This window comes from Mandrillus leucophaeus, unplaced genomic scaffold (genome assembly GCF_000951045.1).
Source record: "Mandrillus leucophaeus isolate KB7577 unplaced genomic scaffold, Mleu.le_1.0 Scaffold113, whole genome shotgun sequence".
Lineage (NCBI taxonomy): Eukaryota > Metazoa > Chordata > Mammalia > Primates > Cercopithecidae > Mandrillus > Mandrillus leucophaeus.
Genome location: NW_012099543.1, coordinates 1,957,175 through 1,981,178, shown reverse-complemented (window position 1 = coordinate 1,981,178; position 24,004 = coordinate 1,957,175). Strand labels below are relative to the sequence as shown.

The 24,004-nt window shown below is 36.5% G+C and overlaps 1 protein-coding gene across 2 annotated transcripts in view; it reads right to left on the bottom strand.

Moving 5' to 3' along the window:
• The window catches only part of ALCAM (activated leukocyte cell adhesion molecule), a 229,414-nt gene that overhangs the window by 34,989 nt on the left and 170,421 nt on the right, over positions 1-24,004 (bottom strand). The window contains exons 5-14 of one of the 2 annotated variants that reach the window (XM_011995262.1): positions 22,103-22,190; positions 20,950-21,132; positions 15,347-15,474; positions 13,654-13,786; positions 10,071-10,183; positions 7,601-7,736; positions 7,359-7,492; positions 4,599-4,731; positions 2,667-2,705; positions 2,261-2,378 (exon numbers count right to left, since the gene is read on the bottom strand). In XM_011995262.1, the coding sequence (XP_011850652.1) occupies positions 2,261-2,378; positions 2,667-2,705; positions 4,599-4,731; positions 7,359-7,492; positions 7,601-7,736; positions 10,071-10,183; positions 13,654-13,786; positions 15,347-15,474; positions 20,950-21,132; positions 22,103-22,190 (1,205 nt within the window). The remainder of the gene's footprint in view (positions 1-2,260; positions 2,379-2,666; positions 2,706-4,598; positions 4,732-7,358; positions 7,493-7,600; positions 7,737-10,070; positions 10,184-13,653; positions 13,787-15,346; positions 15,475-20,949; positions 21,133-22,102; positions 22,191-24,004) is intronic. The other variant, XM_011995271.1, reaches the window with a different exon arrangement.

Here is a 24,004-nt window from a genome sequence, read left to right as displayed (position 1 = left end):
GATTATAAAGGGAGGACAAGATTTGAATATCAGGAAACCTGTACACATAGGAGAACTTCTATAAAATGGATGTTGCCTCTGGGCAACTGTCTGTTTTTCCTTTCACTTACATAGCACAGGTCTTCCAACTTTTCTATAGATGCCATGGACACAAACCCATGTGAAGTGTTTATAGATAAAATATTCATTGAGAAAAAGAACATATTTGTTACCAAGTTGTGATAGTTAATTTTATATGTCCACTTCACTGGGTCATGTGGTACACAGACATTTGGTCAAACATTATTCTGGCTGTGTCTGTGAGGGTGCCTCTGGGTGAGATTAACATTTGGATCAAATCAGTAGGCTAAGTAAAGCAGATTGCCCTCCTCTATGTGGGTGGGCCTCATTTAATCAATGAAGATATGAATGGAACAAAAAGGCTTAGTAAGAGGGAACTTCTCTTTACCTGACCACTTGAGTTGGTACATTGTTTTTTCTTGCTTCCAGTCTGGGACGAAAACATTAGTTCTTCCTGGGTCTTAGCCCATCTGGGTTTCAGACTGGAACTTACACCTTCCTGGTTCTCAGGCTTTTGGACATAGACTGGAACTACACATTAACTCTACTGTGTCTCCAGCTAGGAAGTTGTCAGGAACTGCAGATCTTGGTACTTCTCAGCCTCCATAATCATGTCAGTCAATTTCTTATAATAAATCTTTCTTTGTACACACACACACACATACACACACACACTCTCTACTGGTTTGATTCTCTGGAGAATCCTGACTCGTACACTAAGCATTGGTGCGGGCTGCTTAAGACTAAGGAGAGAAAGCCCAAGATGAGGAGCAGTTGTGCCATAAGGTGAGAGTGGGCATCATGTACATCAGTGACAATACACAACAGGAGAAATGTTTCTGCCTTATGTGGCACAAAATAAAGCACAGTGAGAGAAAGTACAGCCTACCCATTAAACACAAAGATTCTAAAACATCGCTGCCTTAAATCAAATAACAATTCTGTGCCTTCCAAGCTATGTAACCTTAGGAAAGTCATTTAGCCATTCTCTGCCTCAGATTTTTCAAATGTAAAATACGAATAATAATGGTATGTACTTTATAGATGTGCTGTGAGAACACGAGTTCAATACATGCTCATGCTGCTATGTGACTCCACCATTTCAGAGCTTCTGCCTCCTTTGGATGGCAGCTCCATTTGAATATTGCTTCATTGGAGTTGGCATCTTTACAGGGTGAGATCATGGGTCCTCATTTAAATCTGATTTTTCTTTTGATTTTCTTTTAAATCAACTTTCTTATGTTTTTTAAAGGGGACATATCAGACATAAGGAAAACATAAAATGAAGTACAAAGTTCCATTAGCTATAGACATCCCATTGCAAAAATTAATTTACTCATTTATAAGATAAGGTGGTTTAAAACCTGTGTTTGAAACTAGCAGCATGCCACAGAATCACCAGTGAAACTTTTTAAAAGTGCAAATGCTGGAACCCCACCCCTATCAATTGCATCTGAATCTAAGGTTGGGAGTGAGATGATGAGAAGTGTAAGGCATGTGTGTATGTTAAGAATCTTTATTAGTTTATCAAATTTTCCTTATAAACCACATTAGATAATTTGTAAGGTTCATACTATCTGTAATATCACAAAACTAATAATGTTTAATCTAACATCTCTGAAGAATTTTTAAAGTAGTCTTGGTACTTTAATCCATTTTTAAAAATTCAAGTTGACATAATGACATGTTTTTCTCTGAAATAGACTCTCATATGGATCAAAGTCAACTAACCAGAATATGTGAGTAATAACAATAAGATATTGCTACCTCAGTAGCAGTTTCATTGTTGGCCAGACGTGTCACTGCAAAGACCTACCTGGCAGTCCCTACAAGATAGATGTACTAGGTAGTTTTAATTAATCTTCTTCAATCTCAACCAAAAGGTCTATGGTGGTTGACCTTCAGGAAGTATATGCTTTAAAAAATTCACTCAAGCACTGAAAAAATCAAATAATTGAATTCAGACTATTGATAGAGACAAATAAAGGGACACGTGCGAAACAGTATCCCAGGCCATGTCCCTGACAAGGGCAATGTAGTCAAAATTAGTTGAAACAAAATATATAATCAACCTGATTTGGGGGATACGTCTTCCTTATTGTATAAGTTATATGCACAACTGGAGTGAGCAAAATTAGTACATTGTATTTTCTGCCAGTGAAATTCAATGAACGATGAAGATCTTTTTTCCACAACTCACTTTGACTTCTTCATGTACAGCCAGTAGACGACACCAGCAACAAGGGCAGCAAGGAGGAGACCAACGACGATTCCCACAATGAGTTTTGCCTGGTCATTCACCTTCTCTCTGTTTTCATCTGCAACAAAGAAGAAAAGTCCATGCAATTACAGACAATGCCAAGGATTTTCAGAAAGTCAGCCTAGCTATTACTTTGTATTAAAAATGACTAAAGCTCACTACGGTAATTAACATGCAAACTTGTGATTTTTAAAGGGTAAAATTTTAGCATTCTTACTATCTTGTCTCATTTGGTATTTCAATTCAAGTTGAAATTGTGGACAGCTAAGAAAATTACTTATACCATGACACTTCATAAATCTTGAGCTGATAGTTAAGGAAGAAGAGTCGGCAGCATAGTACCTACCACTTATCTCGTCTGCCTCATCGTGTTCTGGAATACTTACTGAAATGAAAAATGTTAATATGAAATTAAAAACAAAATTTGTTGATATATGAAAGTCACCTTTACCATTATAGTATGATGTAATAATACTCAAAGATAAAATGTCTATTCTACAACTAAGAGTAAAAAAAAAAATCACACTTAATAAAGTATGACCTTGCCTACAAAGAAATTAATCTTGTTTTAAGGAAAGGAGTGGAGCTACAATTGCAAAGATATTAATCTACCATAGAAAATTTCATAACTGATGGCCTATAGAATTAATCTGAAATCCATATTGATTTTCCCACTATCTACCACCTTTTAATAGTCATTCTTTTTTCAGGGAAACAAGCTGGCACCTAGGAAGTCTACAGTGTGGTGTTTATCAACTTTTCTCAACTCTCCTGCCCTGATATAGGAGAATTCATTGTCTTTCTCTAGTGTCAAGGACTTATGACTAGAGATGTTCTCAAAGTAGTAGAAGTAGAGGTTCAAACTGACTGGGAATATCTCCGAGATTAAGAAGCAACATATATGAAGTTTGCAAAGCCCTCTAAATGACTCTGATAGTGCCATGCTCTTGGTCCATTTTAAGAATTACCACTGTGCTGAATTATTATCTAACATTAAACTTTATAAATAATCTTCAAAGTGCATGGGCATGTATCAGAACTGCCAGTGACATTTGATAAAATGCAGATTCCCGAATCCCTCCTCATACATACTAAATTGGCATCTCAGGAGGTGCTCACTGAATTTGAAAACGATTGTATTAAATGTTGATAAAGTCACTGCAAGGCCTAGAAAACTGAAGCATACCATTCAATGGGTTAACATAAAAAGAGAAACTTGTGTTCAGGAAGAAAGGGTAGGTTCTCTTTCTAGGTGGGACAAATCAATACTCACTGAATTGCATTCTGAGAAGTCAATGCTCCTATTTTAGAGTTAAATTTGTTTGGTTCTTTTCTCCTGTCAATCCATTAGGCCTTTATATTCCAGTCATAATTTGTGAGGGACCATTATTTTTCGACGATTATTTTCTCCTAGCTCTTGCTAATTCCCAGCTAGTGTAGTCCTAGCCTGCTAATGTCATACACGGGTTTCCAACTGAATGAAGAATGAAAGTTTGACAGGTCAGTTAGCATCCTGTCCAGAACTGAGCCTCATTCTAGGCCAGTCCTGATTTAAGGTTGACAAAGCAATAGGAACAACTATAAAATTGAAGATTATGGACAATTTCACATTAAATGACAATTGTTTTCTGAAGAAGCTGTTGTTGGTATGTATGTATTACCCTGATTTCAACATCGACAGATTTTTCCACATTCTCTGAGATAGTTTCGCTTATCTGATTTTTGGCTATAGTTCAAATATGATATGACAAAACGAAGAATTTTGTAAACTAGATTCATGAATTCTAAAATCACTCTTGCTAGTTTGCTAAATGACTTTAAACATGTGGCATGCTAGTACCCTTATGTTGATAAGGGTAGGATAAATACCACAAAGGATTAGAAGGCAAAATAATAGATCAAAGGGAATTAAAAATTTAACAAATTTAAAACTGTCACAAAAATGTTTTAAGATGATCTTTGAATTACCTCCATAAAGCATGAATTAAATAAGAGAAACTTATTTTTTGTTCTCTGTTGCTTTTGAGAACTGTTCCTGTACAGGATAAGGCCTCTGACCCATAAAACATGAAATGATTTAACTGTCAAGACAAGGATAGTACAAGAATGGACACCAGGAAAAAAGAAAAAATAACCTTATGATGATGATACCAAATGCAAAATAAATAAATAAAACTTACCATAATGTAGTACAGGAAGATGGAATTGAAGATTTTAAACTAATGAAGAATAACTTCAAATTTTCTTACTTTTGTAATGCCAGAAATAAAATACTCACTAGCAGAGACATTCAAGGAGTTTACTGTTCTCTCCAGTTGGTTTTCTGCTGTGCAAGTTAATGTAACATTCTCTTCAGGGGAAATGATAATTTTACTATAATACCTGCCATTGATATAAGGAGATTCCTCTGTCTGGAAAAAGAAGAAAAAAGATGGGTTTAGAAATGAAAATGGATTAAAAAGCATAGGAAAGAGTAATGATGAATGTAATAGGATAGGTGTGGGGCTCTGTAGAGCATTCTAGTGTTCAAAAGCTATGTAAGATCATAGATCAAGACTCATGTATGCGAATATCTACAAAGGTTAGTAAATCCATAATGAAATTTCTGGGTTTTTGTGAATTCTAATAATTAAGTTAATTAAACTCTTATTTTTAAATAGAATCTCAGGTTTACTCAATATTTTGGCCTGATAATACTTGTTTCAAAATAATTGGTGACTATCTAATGACCAATTTTCTGTCAGTAAATATATAAATTTAATTATTTATAAATTTAGTCACTGTTCTTCATTGTGGGAATTAATTCCTTTATCTTAAACCATTATATCAAAGTACATATGTATGTATAATTTGCTCATGGGTACATGAAACCATTTTTTTTCTGAAGTTTTCTGTTGTAAATACAGAGGATGGATGATTTTTCAGTGACTGCTGTCCATCTAATGTTTGTGAGGTGTTAATGAGGGTAATCACTGCATTTAATTTCTTCAAATATAAAATACAATTTACTTTAATCTCATCCCTAGGATTTGACTCCTAAACCCAACATGGTTGAGGCAAATGATGTACTTGCACTCATTTCTTGGTCAACTTATGAACTCATTCCCTACATTTTTCTCTTTCTATACTGTTTGCTTTCTCCTCAACTACATGGTAAGTGCCTTGAGGACAAGAGCTAGTCTCATGTTTTGGGTTATCTTCTAGTTGCTGGGGGTGGAGGAGGGGCAGAGACATCTTGTAGTTGTAAAATAACAGATTCACCATAAATCTGAGAGGGAACAAATAAAAGATTATGGATGCATCAGCACAAACCTAGAACAAGAAAAATAGCATATCACCCAGTGGGCCAGAATCAATCTTTCTCCTTGACAATGAAAGATGGCATTATTATTTTTACCCTCATAGTAAATTTACCTGCTATTTTTTCACTTCCTACTAGGAGTTTTCATCTGACTTTCTCGCTGAATCTTTGTTTTTGTTACTTTAAACTCTACAAAATACATTTTCTCATTTCTAGGATGGTCTTTTAAATCTTCGTATCTTTTCATTAATCAAAAATTTACTGTGTGCTTATGTTTCTGTGTTCTATGTCTGTATCACCAGTACCTAAAGATTCTTTTTTTGCTGCATTTATCACTTAAATTGAACTAGAGAGCAAAAACAATTGAGTAGAAAAGAAGCAATCATTTTTGATGCTAAAAACAGATCTGCACATTGTCTGCAATTTAGATGGCTCAAGTCTTTATTCCAAATCAAGAAAACTGCATTTTCCTAAGTTTAAGGAGCCCAGAGATTCTTTGCCTCCTCTTACATGCTTTCTCACTGTGTGTCCCCATCACACTTAACCAAATCAGGAGTCATTCACTTCAAGTGTGCCTACTCTTTTGGGGACTTTCCATAACTAGAGTTAAGCAGCTATATATGCATCACCTATAGTTGAAAGAGCCAAAATCCACTTTGCACTGCAAAACTGCACGGCATAAGCTGGGACAGTGGCCCAACTTCCCTGGACAGAGGAAGAGTGGAGATTGTAACTTAAAATTAATTTGCAGCTCTTTGCTTTATATATGGCTTCTCAAATTTCAACTGGGTCAAAATCTGAGAAGCAGCACAGAAGATTCAAATAATCCAGTGGTACCTCTGGGTGCTCCTGAGAGGCCTTTACTGATCATACTGAGAAGAGGGAGACATGAAGACTGTTGTAGAGAACAATGGAATTAACAAGTATGTCAGCAACCCAAGCAGATTGGCAATTTACTGGGATTACAGTTCTGAATCCCTCCAGTGTAGGCCAGATTCTCATCTTTCTTTTAGGGGGAGGGTCAAAGACTTAATAGTAAGAGAAAATAACAGGTAGTGCTAATAAATCCGTAACCCTTTACTATTACTAAAATAAAAAGGTATACGTAATAAGGTCTGGTTTATGACCCTTTTGTTCAGAAGGGTACATCTTAGACACTATGTATGTAGCTTGCCTTATTCTGGCCTTGGCACTGCATAGGCATGTCAGACCACACATTCATAAGCAGTAACTGTTGTTCTCCACCATCCCTACACAAGGACATAGTTTTAAGAAGAAATACCCCTTAAAGTGCATAAATTGAGCACAGTATTGGAGCCCAGTTATACTGAGATGCATGAGCTTATTTTGCAGAAAAGTGTATATCTTAATGTTTTAATCACTCAAATTTCAGGAATGAATGATCATGAAGTAATATCCAATTTATATTCTTTTAAAAACAGATACTGACCATGACACAATGGTTCCAAAAACAGATACTGACCATGACACAATGGTTCCTCCCTTCTCCATGGCCCTGGGATAAAATTTCTCTTTGAGCCATGTTCTTCCTTTGGGAAAATTAAGAAGTTAGCAAAAGCTTCCTCTGAGCATGTACTGCAAATTTTATGTGGTAACAAACCAACCTATACACTGCAAATTTTATGTGGTAACAAACCAACCTACAGCGTAAGTTCGTGAAGGAAAAAAAAACACATTGGACAAAGTGCCGCATGTAACAAGAAGACAAATACTTGCTTGGTTTATGACGCTTCCACTGCCGGTAATTGTCCATTGAATGGCTGGCTTTGGAAAACCTTCCACGTGGCAGATAATTGTTTTAGATAGTCCACTGGGATCAGTTTTCTTTGTCATTTTTATTTGAGGTTTGCCTAAAATATCATTACAATTAAAATAAGATGTTGAACTGAGATAATAAAAGAAACCAGGTATAAAATTCTCAAAGAATAATTTGAGTTAGTGGTCAAGTATTTTATTACCTTCTACAATGAGAGTCAATGACTCTCTTTTCTTTAGTCCTTCAACCTCCTGCAGAGCAGTTTCGCAGACATAGTTTCCAGCATCCTGATAATGAAGACTAGAAAATGACGGGCTAGATCGAAGCCTGATGTTATCCTGATTAAATAAAAAGTAAATTACCTCATGTGGCAGAATTAAAACTCTCGATGTATTTATTAGATAATAATTAAGCCTAAAACGATTCTTCTGGGAATAATAAAAATGCAAACTTCTTTTTCTTAACTTCACATGCTGTCAAAATAGATTTCCTTTTCTTTTTGTAGTTTTAGAGTCAGAAATGCCAGATTTTTATTTCAGGCTCTTTCATTTGCTGAATTTATAATTTGGAGAGTGTTCATAAACGTTTAAGAATCAAGTTTCATTGTTTGTGAAGTGGGGTAATAATATACCATAATTAAATTGTTTTGAGGACTTAATTATACAAATAATATATTGTGCTTACATTAAGGGGAGTTTTCAGTTTATAGTACCTACTCCTTATAGTACGTGTAGGTGATATAGGATTGACAGACATGGAGACTTGCGGTACCTAATCAATGATGAGCATACATGCAAGAAAGTCATTTCATACACTTATCAAACACATAAACTGTTGATACAGTTATCAACACAGGGGACCTATTATAGAGTATTATGGTTTGAATATGTTCCCCAAATTTGGTGTGGAAAACTTAATCCACTAAAATCACATGTTGATAATGTTTGGAGGTGGGGATCATCAAAAGGTAATTATGATTAGATAAGGTTATCATAGTGAGGCCCTTATGATAAGACTGGTGACTTTATTAGAAGAGGAACAGAGAGCTGAGCTGGCATGCTCTTGCCCGCTCACCATGTGATGCCCTCTACAATGCTTTTATTCCAATTTCCATGAACAAAGGAAATGTAACATTTAATTTTAAAAACTTAACTGATACACAGAAAATAATCCCATTATGTCAGGAATTGAAATGCTCCTAAGCAGGCAACTAGGCACGGTCCTAAGATTATGTGGTCTTTGTCCATTAGGATATTTTTTCCCACTCCCCATTAACTAACCAATAATCAAGGAATACTGATCATCACTATTTTGAATATATGAGTTGTTCATGACAGTTAATTCATAACAGTGATTGCAGTTGATGTAAAAACAGTGTAAGCCACAGTAAACTTAGTTTCTCTAGTCCTATAGTAAAATATGCAATGAGTGTTCAAATGATTATGAATTAGTCTAGTGGCCTAGAACGTGTCTAGCCTTGTGATCACTGATTACTATATACGTATCATGCTAGATTGCAGCATAGGAAGTGGCACTTTATTTTAGTGAACAAGTTGTGATGAGGCTGTGGCTGAAAGAGAGTAAAATAAGAAACTGAGCTCACAGAGTAACACAACAAGTAACAGAGGATCGAGTGCTAAAAGGGATCAAAAGGCAGGCAGTAAAGCAATACAAAATAATTTCATTAATATATTTCCATTAAAAAGAAACTCTAGAAAAAATATTTCTCCACAGTTTCTTATAAAGGTAATTCTTCTCAACTCCTATTTCAAATGATATGTGTGTTTTCTGAACCCATCAAGGGTTAAGGGTTCTTGTCACATGTCATGCTCTGGTAACAAATGCACTGGGAGTTTGGATATACTAGCCAAGGGTTTAAGTGGAGGGATCACACACAACCTTTTCTTTTGGTAATAACCTTGTCTCAGATCGCCAATTATCAGTCACACTTCCTTATTCTAAAAGGATAGACAAAGGCCTACATTTCAGACAATTACTGGAGTATAAGCACTTGTTCAGGAAATACTGAATTAACTCCTAGTATGTTCTAGGTATTCTACTGTAGCTCAGGGATAAAAGGGATTCCTTTCTAGGAGTTCTCGATCCAGTGGAATCTGTTTTCAGAAACTTAAGAGTGGTCTCAGCAGCAGAGAGACAAAAAAGGTGTCTTATCAAAGCATAGGATTTATACTCAGTAAGGCCTGGTCTTGAGTCTCTGTCAGTTATGAGCTTTCTGATTTCTTTTCCTTCAATTTCTTTATATGAATAATGTGGGAAAATAATAATCCTTGTATTTCACAGGGTTGTTGTAAATATCACATAAGGATAATGTGGGCAAAAACACACTGTAAATTGTTAAGCCCTGTGGTATATAACTATGTTTGTATGTGCACACATGTGTGTGGTGTGTGTGTATAATTAGTATATACACATAATTGACATAACACCCCAAACTAAGTTTCAGAACACCAATTATGGATGTCACCCTGTTGATGAGCACCTCTAAAATTTTACTGTTATTTTATTTATCTTATCAGAAACACAGAAAGAGAGAGCGAGCTGGTATATAAACACATCCATGAATGTATCTACTTGAATACAATATAAAGTGCATAAGAAACCTAAAAATAAATCAATCCAAACAGCAGGGTAGTACCAAAAATATTACTTACTTTCATCCATACCACAGTTGCATTCCTGCTAGCGGATATTGTGCATGACACGGGTAGGGCATCACCAATCTGTCTGGTCACTTCTCCACTTGGGTTTAAGGACAAATCCAAATCTGTGAAGGAGAAAATCTGTTCAAAATGCTAACTCTGAAATGTAAAATAGTCAAAATATTTTGGAGAAGAAAAGACGAAAGAAAATACATTTCTTCAAACTGCATTTGAACATTCAGAACTGATTTATAGGACTGAAATAATTGGACTATAGCATGATTAGCCTGGTTTTTCAAGCCAGCTTTGAGACTAGTTTAGACAAGAGAATGGTCAATCTAATTGATTATCCATTTATTTACAGTTAACACGATTGATATTTTGAGGGGACATAAATATTCCCCTTGGGTCTATCACCTTAAGAAAAAAAATCTTAAGTCACTTCTGGAAGAAAATAAAGAAAGATGATGACTAGGTAAATATTACATAAAGAGATGGTAAGGCATAAATGTTGGAAAATCAAGCATCTTTAGACAGCAGGTGATAAATCGAAATACCATGAGATAGTAGTTGTGTTTCTTCAGAGAGAATTGACTATAGTAGGAGATATTTTTAAAAAGTGCGATTCCATTTCTCATCCAGTTGATGGAAAACAATTTTCATAAAAATTTTACTGTCATAGTCTGATTTGTGTAAGAAAATTCAAACTCAATTGAACAAGTATTTATTGTACAGCTACTATGTCCCAAGCACTGATGAGAGATGCAGAGATAAATAATGAGCTTACAAGTCAATGAGGTAGAGGTACTATGCTAACTATAGCACACAGTCCATGAAATCAGCACCTAGTAGCAAGCCTGACACTGATTTGGAGTTCAAGAAATATTTGTTGAAAGAGGAAAGGCAGGCTAGAAACAGAGGTACAGACGAAGACTTAATGGAAGTATAGAGAACAGAGCCAAACTGGGTTTCAAAGCAGTAATAAAGGCTTTGTAAAGGGAACACTATATGTTCGTGGCCTCAAATGATTGAGAAGGACTTTGATAGGGGAAGATGTAAGGAAAACTTTGGTCACATAAGAAAAGGCAAAAAGATGCGAGAGCTTGGCAGTTTTTGTAATGGTGAGTAATTGCGTATAAGTGGTGGCTACTCATGAAAGTTAAACTCATACAGTTCATTGAGACTAGACTGAAGAGGACCATGCTTGCCACACTGGGAGTTGTGTCTTTGTTCTACAGTATGAAGACTTGCCATTACACTCCACGTTTCTCCTTGATTTTGCATGTCATAATTGCAATTTGTTGATTGCAACATCATTTTTAAAGTTCGTCTCACCTGTCATACTGAAAGCACCATGAGTGTAGTGATTGTGACTTAGTTTGTCACTGGTATAGCCACAGTGCCTGACACATGATAGACTCCCAAACACTACTATTGAATGAATGAAGGGAAGGAGCATGTTTTCTCAGTTTCTCATTAATATTAAACCATGTACCATCATGTAGAAAAGTGGAGTTTCCTCAGAATATTTGGGTGAATTGTATTTAGATAAAAATTTTATTCTGAATGAGTTAGAAGTTTTTGTTAGCTGGATAGCTAATTTTCCAGAGAGGAGATAAACAATTTTACAGGACAATGATGGACTTTGTAAGCTCTGATGAAGGCTCTATGTGTGCACATATTGGCAGGGAAATAGTAACTTTCATCAGCAACTAGGAATTTGTAGGCTGTGAGACTTGATGAGCAGTCTATTCTGCAAACATGTGCAAGAATGGGTTGATGCTTCTCTACCCACACTTCCTTTAGACATGTTTGAAAAGGAAACAAATCTTGTTTCTGGAAAATAAGCAAGCAATCAAAGATAAGTGGGTAAAAATAGGATTTTTATGTTTCCATATAATTTAGAATCAGATGTTGATTTACTTGAAATACTTTTTTTCAGCTTTTGAGGAGCAATAGAGTCAGCAATAGAGTTAAAATCCAATGTTAGAGTCTACCTGTCAAAACTGAGATGCACTTAAATCTAATTAAATGCACTAAAATTCAATTAAACTTTTACACACTTTCGTTTAATTTCCCCCCATCATAGCTAAACACGTAGGCACTATATGGCTGCAACCAAGTCTTCTGCTTTGTCAGTCTGCTATCTATCCTTCCCTGCCTTATCTACAAGTAAACAAACAAGTGCCCTCTTCTTTTAGAGACCTGTGTACCTTGCATCTCTTAAAAATAGGCATGTCACACCATCTCTAAGGCCCTAGATTATTGATTATTGGCCCAAAGACATCATGAACAATGATAATAGAGAGCTATTCCACATGTGGTCCTATCTGCTGGCTATATTCTCTCTCTTCATTATTTTACTTTATTTTTATGGAACAGGACTGGATAATATTGTTATACTGGAGGCTACTGCTTTCTCTGTAACTAGCCCCTGGTGGTAGACACATTCAAACCCAAGCAACATAAGCAAGGAGCAAATGGAGAAATGGCCCAGCTGTGAGCATAACAGTCCACTGTTTTTACAGGGCTCCCAAGGGAGCACTCCCAACATCAGACAATCAGAAGCAACCATCTGGTTGCTTTATTCCCCAATGCACCCCCCTGTATCTCTCTCAAAATTTTAGCTCATATCCCACATGTTTTTAAAGTATTATGAGTCAAATGAAAGAGTTAGAACTATGTACTCAAGACAATTTCTAATGTCTTTTTACACTCAGTAGGATTGTAGTGGATAATGTCTAGAGGAAACCTTATTAATGGTACTGTTGAGTGCAAAGGACTTATTAGGAAGTTTGTAATACACCTCCAAGCAAGACTGACATTTGCTCAAAGCACTCTGAATTCTAGTGTCACCAGGGTGTGGTATAAATTAGTTTACTGTTTCCATGATTTATCAGGTACATCAATAATATGGACTGTCATGAATTAGAACATAAAGAACTCAAGTTAAGTGTCTGGTATTTATGTATGTTTTTTTTTTTGTTACACCGAGGCAAATATAACTTTTGGAGTATTTGGAGATCAAAAGCAAATTAAAAGTTAAAAAGTTATGTCCACAGTGATTTTCAAGAAGTCCTGTTTCCAGAAATTTCCTGTCCCTCTATATAGAGTACATTTAGCCAATAAATAACTTCTAACGATCTCTACTTCCTGTTCCCAAAACTGAGTCTATAGTAACTTTGTATTGCCTGAGTTTGGGTGTTAAATTTATTCTGTAACACAAATGATAATGCTGGGTCAACTGCAAAGCTGGTGTACTTCAAGAACATGGAAATGTTTTCTTAAAATATACGGAGTTGTTCCTTTAAGGTCCATATGAATATTGTTTATTAAACCACAAATTGAAGACACTTAGAAAGAAGATGGAGATGTACCACTGCCAAATGTTGCGGTTATCAGAGCCATGCAAGGTTTCAATATTGCAGTGCAAATCTGGATCAAAGTTGAGCTTATCCTGATGCTCTCTCTACCTCATCTATTGCAACCAAGTTATTTAAGAAAGATATACCTGCAGTTTATTTGAAAAGATAGCTACATTAAGCTATTAGAAGCCTTTGAAGTGAAGCTGCTTATGAAGAAGTAAGTGACTTACAGTGAACTGTGATGGCTGTTGAAGCAATCATGCTTTTTTTGTCTATCAGGGAGCACTTGTAGTCTCCTGTTGCATTGCGCCTCACATCTGTCAGTGTGTAAGTATTTGAGCTTCTTATTCCTTCGGGCTGTCCCTTTTGATAGAGGCAAAATGTCAGATGATTATACTTGATTGCTACAATGAGAACAGTTGTATTTCTTGATGAAGATAGCATTTTATCAGGTAAGATTAAAAAAGGGAATGTGTTTCATTCATCACACAAAAATAGTACAGTTTGTGTTACCAACATCTGATTCCTGGGCAAATAATTGATATTTTGGATCTAAGGAATTTGAGAGCTGATTTATTTTCTATTGATGACATTTATTTTATTGACATCATGGGTTTTGCTCGAGTTTCAAGTACATTTTTAAAAAGTCCAATGTTTTATTTTTATATTTATGCCTTATGTAATTTGACAAAAATATTTGAGGCAGCTTAAAAGGAAATATGGCATATATCCAGATTAAAAGAAAAAACACAAAAGGAAGGAAAGAAAGAAGAAAGGAAGAAAGTAAAAAGGAAGAAAGGATGAAATGAGAAGAATGAGAAAGAAAGGGGAAAGGAGGAGAGAGAAGAGAGGGAAAAAATGACAAAAGAAAAAGAAAAGAAATTAAGAAATTAAGACTAGGAAAAATATAGATGATACAGGAATAATATATGTTAACAAAGAAAGATATTCAGCAGATATTATTGCAAAAACTGAGACACAAATTTGGCTGTGTCATCCCTGATAGCCAAAGCTGAAACCGAATTAGCTTCAAATTTTCCTTTGCAAATGAAATAAAAACTGCAATTAATTTATCAGGAGAAACAAAGTTTTCTGTCAGTATAAAGAAATTACTTATACTAGTCTTCTGAATAATGTAGTGAATGATATTCTTAAGTACTAATGAGTACTGTGGTAGATGAAATTTGTAAGCACATCCCTGCAGTAAATGCAACATTGAGTTGCATATGGCTTCCCTCAATGCGAAAGTGATGTCAAACACAAAGCTACAGGAGTGCAAACAGGCATCCTCAGACAGAGCTCTCTCCTCGTCTGTTTCCACATCCTTATGACATGCAGAGCACATCCAAGACGAATTTTCCAAAGTATCCTCTATGCATATAATTTCCTTCAACTATGATATGGAAAAAAGTTGAGGAAATGGCATTTCAAGATTATACATAATGACAAAAAAAAAAGAGCCATAGCATTATCCTAAATATAACGTGCAACAGAACTATCCCTACTTCAGAGGGTTAGAGGTGTGTTCAGGGCAATGTTGTGGGCAGATTTAGAATCCACATCAATTCATTCACTGTCTTCAGTTTTCATTTTGTAGTTATCTGCTTCTGACGAGCAGATTCTTATAGTTTATTTGGATAATTAAATTTTAAGTTTTTGCAATTATGGTTTCCTGTGGTTGACTTTTTTTTTTTTTTTCTCTTTGTCCTTGAAATCTCTCAGCATTGAGAAAAAAAGCAAGAACACTGGCAGGTGCAGAAAAAGCTTCCACATGAAATTTTATAGGTGGTGTCTCTTGTCCCCAGCAATAACATTTTTTCTCACTTCATCTATCCATGTAAGAACAATTCTTCATGTCAGCCGGAAGTCAAACAACAGGATAAAATGATAGTCATTCAACTCAAGTAATACTTAAGCACTTACTGGTAAGTAAAACAAAAACTCCTCTGGGGGAGGATTGCCATTTCCTAAGCATTTAAGAGTGACGTTATCCCCTTCTTTGATGGCAGTTTTTGGTGGCAGCACTTGTATTGTCACCTGCTCTGTAGGATCTGTAAGAGTTACAGACACAAGTTAACCATTTTTGTCAAGTACCGCATTACTCTGTGCATACAATGTAAATGACTAAATTATACATAATTTTCTCAAGAAGCTAGTAATGGTAATTGCTTAAATATACCTTTTTATAGAAGGATTGAAGCTAATAGCTACTTGCTATACAAGTACTAATCTTAGTTAGGGCACACTACAAAGAAACCCTGTTACATCAAAATCAATTTCTTCTTAATAAAATGTCTTTAACTGAGGTAGGAATGGTGGTAATTATTTTATGTATAAAAGACCATAGGAACAATCAAACTGCATAGCTTTATTATAGGGAAATTTAATTATATATTATACGAATCATACAGTTTGGAAGGACAAAATTCAGCTAGCAAGCAGCTAAAGCTATTAGATACCACTGTACTCATATTGCATAATAATACTTCATATGAAATAAAAAGGGGAGACATGAGTTAACACCAGCAAGGATTTCCTGCATGCAGGAGAGAAGATCTGCTTAAAAAAAGATGAATCCTATGAACTGAGGGAGACCCTTGACACAATTGACAGGACTGTAAATGTATTATAATTTTGTCCTGTTCACTGGAGCCAAGATGCAACTTTCATTCCATTTTGGTCATATTTATGGAGAAAATAGGGCTAAAGGGTATGCTTCAGCACAGGCTACTGCTCAATAGTAGAATGCTAATGAAATTGAATGCTGGATACAGTGAACCATATCTAGCAAACAGGAAATAAAATGAAGTGGTGCTGGCAGTTAGAAATGATCCACTAACGTATCCATTTGTTATACTGCTGGATAATACAGTGAATAATAAATTTTGAAATCATATAATGCCAAGGTATGTTTTACAGAATGTTTTCCACAAGACTTAATAATTATTGAGGCATGTGTCTATATTTCCAAGCTGGTGACACTAAACATTATCTATAAAAACCTACTTTTTTTTTTATTAGCTAACAAATGAAATGAGTAAGTTATACTTTTGGAGGCTTTGTTCTATGTCTTGCGGTCATTTATTTACCTTTCTATAAATAAAGTGCAGATAAAAAAAACTTAAAGGGTTGTTACAGAAGGTTGTTATAGAAGGTTGTTACAGATTGCTTCCTTGCCTTTTCTCTATGCTTGAGCATCTCTGAATATTTGTCCAGTGTATTCTGAGGTTAAATGGTGATTGATTTAATATACTTCATATTTGTTTTTCTGGATTTGCCTGAAGTAGTTTCCTAACCAGCAGTTCCCGGTGAGGTTGAAAAGTGAATACAATTTGGTTTTGGTGCCCTGCTGACCTTCTGTTTCTGGGCCTCTCTTGCTTTCTTACTTGGCCTTTCTCTGACTAGTGCACAGGTTTGGCCTGTGGCATGTCACTGCGGCACATCTCTGATCAAGGCTGACACAACAGAACAGCCAGGGATGGCCATCTCCGACTTCTTTCTCTATTTTAAAACTCCACTTCTCTGTGTTCCCTTTTCAACAGGCTCTGATTTGTATTAGAGAGTCATCAAAGGGTTAATGTAACCCATTTGCATTTTGACAGTAACTCTGCATGTCCACTAACATGCTTACCTCAAAATTAATGACCTCTTGCTCTGCCTTTGCCCCGACTTTGAATTTTACTGTGCCCATTAGTAAATCATCATTTTGCCCATTACTCTGGCTTTCTCCTTTGCCTTCTCTTATCCATTCAGTCACCATGTCTTGATGATTAATACTTTACAATATATTTTGGGTCTGATTCTCCCTTTCTATTCTCACTTACACTTCCCTAGTCCATGTCCTAATTAACCTACACCTGAAGCAATGCCATCAAATTTCACTTGGTTCCTCACCTTGAGCCTCCTTCCTTTTGATCCTTTCATATATATTTCCTCTGAATCAGTTTTCTGAAGTAGCGCTTTGAATATTACAATGATACTCAAAATCTGTTACACATTCCCAATATGTAAAGATTAAAAATAAAAATTCCTTAGCCTGGTATCCACAATTTGGCTTGAACCCAGCTCAAGTGAGAGTCTTATCTCTTACTCTGCTACATAAACCCCTACAAAATAACTAACACTGTCTACTGAAATTTTCTTTTCATGTATTTATTTATCCTACAGTCCTTCATTTATTCATTTGTTTGGCATTTATTTTGTGCAAGCCTTAAGTGCTGGAATTATAAAGTTTAAAACCCTGCCTCAATGAACGTTTCCTCTATTTGTAAGCATACCAAACTTAATAATTAAGAGTATGACCACATAAAACCTGCATGTGACACAAGCATAGGGATCCTAGTAGCCATCGATACAGGAGATTAGGAAGCTTCCTGGAGGAACTGACCCCGGAGCTGGGTTTTGACACATAAATGGGTGTTTGCTAAATGATAAAGGTGGGAAGACGACAGTATATGCATAGCCATGTAAGTATTACTCTACAGAAGGAATCAGGAAAGTAGAACAGACCACAGTGGATACAGGCAGTGATGAGGGCTGAGCACTACCTAGGACCATGGCTAAAACGAACTCAAGGCATACTGCAGTGCGGGGAGGGGGAAGGATATTAATCTGAGAGCTCTGGGGAGTCACTGAGAAGTTTTTATCACATTTGTGTTTTAGAAAAATACATCTGGCCTCAGGTTGGAGGGCAGTTTATTTGGGGGTGAACAGAGAATGGTGGGCAGACAAGATAAATACTACTTTGCAATTCATTGGAAAAATACTACTTTGAAATCCATTGTAGAAATACAGGCAATGAGGAATGGTGGCATAAACGTAAGCAGTGTCAGAAGGCAGAAATCAGATAAAAACAAAGATTAAGGAGCTAGATTCTCTAAAACCTCATTACTGATTGAATAGGGTAAGAAAGGAGTGGACTGGTACATTTTTCTCAAGCTTTCTCAATATGAATTTGCCAAATTTTTTTTTTCTTGAAATGGACTTGTCTCTCCTTTCCATTTAGAGCTCTCCTTCTGTTCTCTGAAGTCTTCCTAGAGCAGTGGTTCTCCACTTGTAGTCCTCAGATCAGCACCATTAGCACCATCGGGGAATTTGTTACAAATGCACAGTGTCAAGCACTTTCCTACACCCACTAAATCAGAAACTCAAGGCCAGAGTGCAGTAATCTGTGCTCTAAAAAGTCCTTCATGTTCTTCTGACGCACACTACAGTTTGAGAACCACTGTCCTCGGGCACCTGAGCCTTCAAGACTCTTAATACTGAGTTCCTGAGGCTTTTACCCTTACAATCCTGCATTGGCAATTTCCTTCTGATGTAGGTGTTTTGCTTCTCTATTGGAGTAGTACACTCTTTGAATGTGAGGACTGTCTTAAACTGCTTCTTCCTGCTTCGCGTTTTCACCATGAAGCTCAGCACTGCGTACACTGTGGCTTCTTAAAAGCCATGCCAAGTGCACCTTACACAGCCTGCATGATAAAATCATTTTCTTCGCATCCATTCAAGGATTTCTCTGTCTACCCAACTCTGTATGCCTCACACTCACAGATATTTCTGTTCCTTCTGAAGCCAGTTTCCCAATTCTTATTACTTATCTTGATGTTCTCTCCTGTCTTATACACCTACACTTACACCAATATGGTTCATTTCCAACTGGATATTTCTAACAGAAAGAATTCTGGGCCGGGCATGGTGGCTCACACCTGTAATCCCAGTACTTTGGAAGGCTGAGGTGGGCAGATCACCTGAGGTCAGGAGTTCGAGACCAGCCTGGCCATCATGGTGGAACCCCCACCTCTACTAAAAATACAAAAATGAGCAGGGTGTGGTGGCACGCGCTTGTAATCCCAGTTACTCAGGAGGCTGAGGCAGGAGAATCACTTGAACTCAAGAAGTGGAGGTTGGAGTGAGCCAAGATTGCGCCACTGCACTCCAGCCTGGGTGACAGAGTGAGACTACATCTCACCCCCCCGCAAAAAAAAAAGTTTGATTTTAGATAAGCTATACATAATGATATACTAATTTCTTGGATTTAAATCAAGTTGAAACTTATTTCCCAAGTTTAAGGCAAAACTACTTTTTAATATTAGGGCAACTTTGGAAGAATTTCACCTTTTTTTCCCGTGTAAGATATTGTGTCCTAGGGAACCTAAAAAAGAAATGTAGGTGAGGTGATACTCTCGAAAGGCTCAGCAGGCATTCTTGGCTTTTCTCTAAAATAGATGTAGAAGAGCTAGATTACTCTAGAACACATGCCAGAATCACAAAAATTTTAGATAAATTAATAATAATAAGGAGAAAATCCTTTATTGTATTTTCCCCCCAAATATATATATATATATATTTTTTAGACAGAGTCTCGCTCTGTTGCCCAGGTTGGAGTGCAGTGGCGCTATCTCAGCTCACTGCAAGCTCTGCCTCCTGGGTTCACGCCATTCTCCTGCCTCAGCCTCCCAAGTAGCTGGGACTACAGGCGCCTGCCACCTCGCCCGGCTAATTTTTTGTATTTTTAGTAGAGACGGGGTTTCACCGTGTTAGCCAGGATAGTCTTGATCTCCTGACCTCGTGATCCGCCCACCTTGGTCTCCCAAAGTGCTGGGATTATAGGCGTGAGCCACCACGCCCGGCCCTGCCCCCAAATATCTTCAGCTCTATGTTTATATTGTGATAATGACCATATAGCAATAATAATGAAGTACTTAATAATGACAATTTAATGTGTGATGTAGTATGCTATTTTTGATTTGTGATTTCACTTACTCTCTATAACAACTCTATCAGTTAGGTATTACATTTTTCCCATTTCAAAGTAAGAAAACTGAGATGTAGAGTAGTTAAGCTACTTTGCAAGAAATGGTAATTGATAATGCTGGGACTAGAATGCCAGCATTTTTGCTCCTAATCATTAGACTATCTTGGCACCTGTCTTACAAGGAAAGCACAGCAATGGAGAAAACAATTCTATTCTAATATCTACAGCTAATTCAGGGCAAGACTCTGTGCCTCACTTTACTAACTAAAATAATGAAGTTAAAACAGATGACCATGAAGATTCCTTTGTAGACAAATACTCCTTTTCAAATACATGATTTAGTTAAGTAAAATGTCTTGTAATACAACATCCTATCAAACTTATGCAATTGATCTCATTATTAAAATAACTTTTTTTCATTAAAATGGTAATCTCTTATTTAGAAAGCCAGTCAGTCATAAGTCTATATTTGTCTGTCATTCATCCAGAAAATGATCAGTTAGAAATCTTATCTTTAAGGAATTTAGTGTGTAGTGGAATTCAGAAGAGACAGCTATAGATAAAAAGTAGAGAGTGAAAGGTATTATAGGATGGATACATGTTTATTCATGCTATGGTCTCCTAAAGAGGAAGAGATTATTTGGGTGCCATCAATATGGGGTGCAGATTGGAAGCCGAATTCAAAGAGTAATTGGATTGGGACCTCAAAGATTAATAGCATTTGAATATTATTTCTAATACATTAAATAACATAATTATGTATTGAATAACTTACAGTAAATATCAAATACTGCCTGTTCAGAATGAACTGTTTTCTGGCCAGATGGTCCATAATATGTGACAGAGCAGGTGAATGGCATTTGTATGTCAGCCTTGGTTGTCTTGTACTCCAGGGTGGAAGTCATGGTATAGAGCTGAGTCACTGGGTCCATTTCCTTTTTAAAAATTATGACCACCGCTGAAGAAAATAAAGAACACTGATGATAGGGTCTTTCATCTGACAATCACAATCCTTAACGAAACAGCACCACACCTTTGAAAAGTGTTTTTTTTCCTTCTAACTGTATTTAGCAGGAGAGAAAATTGACATGTAGTGAGGTTAGATGTCATTTCAAAACCGTGAATCAGAGACACGGAAATAGAATCCTGGAATCCTATTTCCCACTCACTTTAATTAACTTCTAGTCATGCCATATACAGAAATTATTTTCTCCGCTCTTGATTCTTCTGTACAAGGGCTGAAAGTGGTGTTTAAAAAATCACGTTATTAATTTAGTACATACTTAAAGTAACAGAGCATAAGAGTCACAGCTCAAAAGAGGGCAACGTATTTAGATCCTGAATAGTTTAAAGTGGGGGTCTCCAGCCCCCAGGACTGGTACTAGTCCACACAGCAGGAGGTGAGTGGTGGGCAACCACAAGAAGCTTCTTTTGTATTTAGAGCCACTCCTCATGGCTCACATTACTGCCTGAGTTCCTCCTGTCAGATCAGCTGTGGAATTGGGTTCTTATAGGAATGCAAATCCTGTTGTGAACTGCGCATATGAGGGATCTAGGATGCATACTTGTTATGAGAATCTGACACTTGATGATCTGTCACTATCTCCCATCACCCCTAGATGGGACTGTCTGATTCCAGAAAAACAAGCTCAGGGCTCTCACTGATTCTACATCATGGTGAGTTGTATAATTATTTCATTTTATATCACAATGTAATAATAATAGAAATAAAGTACACAATAAATGCAATGCCTGTAAATCATCCTGAAACCATCCCCCCACTCCGATCCAAAGAAAAATTGTCTTCCATGAAACCAGTTCCTGGTGCCAAAAGGGTGGAAGACCACTGGCTTAAAGAATACTTAGAAAAAAAAAAGTCAGAACAGGTCCTCTGAATGTACTCCCTGTCCCCCTGCCCTCATACCCACCTCCTTCAAGGGGATGTAGCACTTTTCCGTTCCTGTACCATGTGATGTTGCCATCTGGATAACTGTCTTCTGAAATACAGTCACCCAACTGCAAAATAAAAAGGCAATATTACTACCTCAGTTCAATCAGGGGCTGTCAATTTGGAAACTCCAGAAACTCAGGCAATGCAGAGTTATTCCAAAGGTTTCTTGACCCGTTTATTTTCCAACACTGACAAAAGACTGAATATATGCTCTCTGGTATAAAAACAATGTCATTTTAAGATATTTTTAACAACTGTATTTGAAAATATAGTTTTGACCATTTTTAAATGTGCAATAGATGGTGTCACTATTATAAAATCACATTCATTTGAAAGCATTGCCAAATTCATTTTGACACTATTGATTTTTAACATTAACCAAATAACATTACTCTATTAACATTGACTATTACCATGAATCATAGATCTTCATATGGAAGAATAATTTGGTGTTAAAATGGGGCTGTCTCTCTAATTTCATACTACATATATTTCAAGATGATATATATTATCATGCTCTATAATTCCCCTCACTTTCTTTAAATGTATTTTAACTTTAATATTTGGTATTCATCAAATAATTTTATGCAGTAAAATTTAATCTGATGCAAAGAATGTAGGATTTGGGTTTCCACCTCCCAGCAAAGGAAAACTTTGGTATTTTCATTAGATTATTATTCAATACGGAACTCCAAATTTGTCCCCCACTTTAATACAGCTTCCCTTCACACATCTGCTAACGCGTTGTTCAAATCTGATCTCACCTCTTTACTTCAATCTTTCAATAGTTTAATTTGTCAACAGAATAAAGTCCAAACTCCCTATTTAGTATGTAAGATTTGTCATGATCCAGCTTTTCTTTGCCTCTCCAGATTGATCTCTTTCAATCCTTTCTTGCTTTCCGTCTTGGCACCCAGTTTCATCAATGCCAAAACTTGCTGTTTCCCAAACACACCGTTCTCTTTCATATCCTGTTATTTCATATTGTTGGAAAGCCCTTTCTACCTTTGGCTTGGCGAAAATCTATTCAACTTTCATCATTCTCTCTATATATTTTTTCTACACAGGGTCTTGCTCTGTCACCCACAATGGAATGCAATGGTGCCCACACGGCTCACTGTAGCTTTGACCTCCTAGGCTCAAGCAATCCTCCCACATCAGCCTACCGAGCAGCTAGGACCACTATGCCCAGCCAACTTTTCAATATTTTTTATAAACAAGGTCTTGCCATGCTGCCCAGGCTGGTCTCGAATTCCTGGGCTCAAGTGATCCTCCCACCTTAGCCTCCCAAACTGCTGGGCTTACAGGCATGAATCACACCAATTGGCTTCATCCTTCTGTTAATCCATTAATTCAAATAAGAAAGATTCCTCTTTTCAGAAACGACCCCACCTTCCTTGATGTCCCCTTGGTCACCTGAGACTGTGAGTGTGTTGTACTCTGTGCCTTGTGCATAATTTCTGATTGGTTGCTGCAACACTGTCACCTCCACAAGAGCAAAGCCTATCTCATTTGTCCTGGAATGTAAGGTCAGAAGAAGGCACTTACAACACTGGGCTAAATAAAGGTATTAATCAAAAACAATTCTTACCTTTTTTAGCTGCTCTGTTTCGAGAAACAGTGCTTTGCTTACAATTTCAGGTTTAGATGGTTGCTCTAAAGTTAAGCAGAGAAAGATTTTAAGTACATGTGTAAGAAAAATGGGACTTCTGTGATTTGATTTACAGCAGAAACAATTCATTTACTCAATACAGAAGAATAGGCAACAGAATAAAAATAGATTTCATTATACAATCTGGACTTAGGGAATCTATAGGCCTATCCCTTTCAAATATTTACTATCTTAAATATTATTTTCAGTGCTTGTAATTCCTTTGAA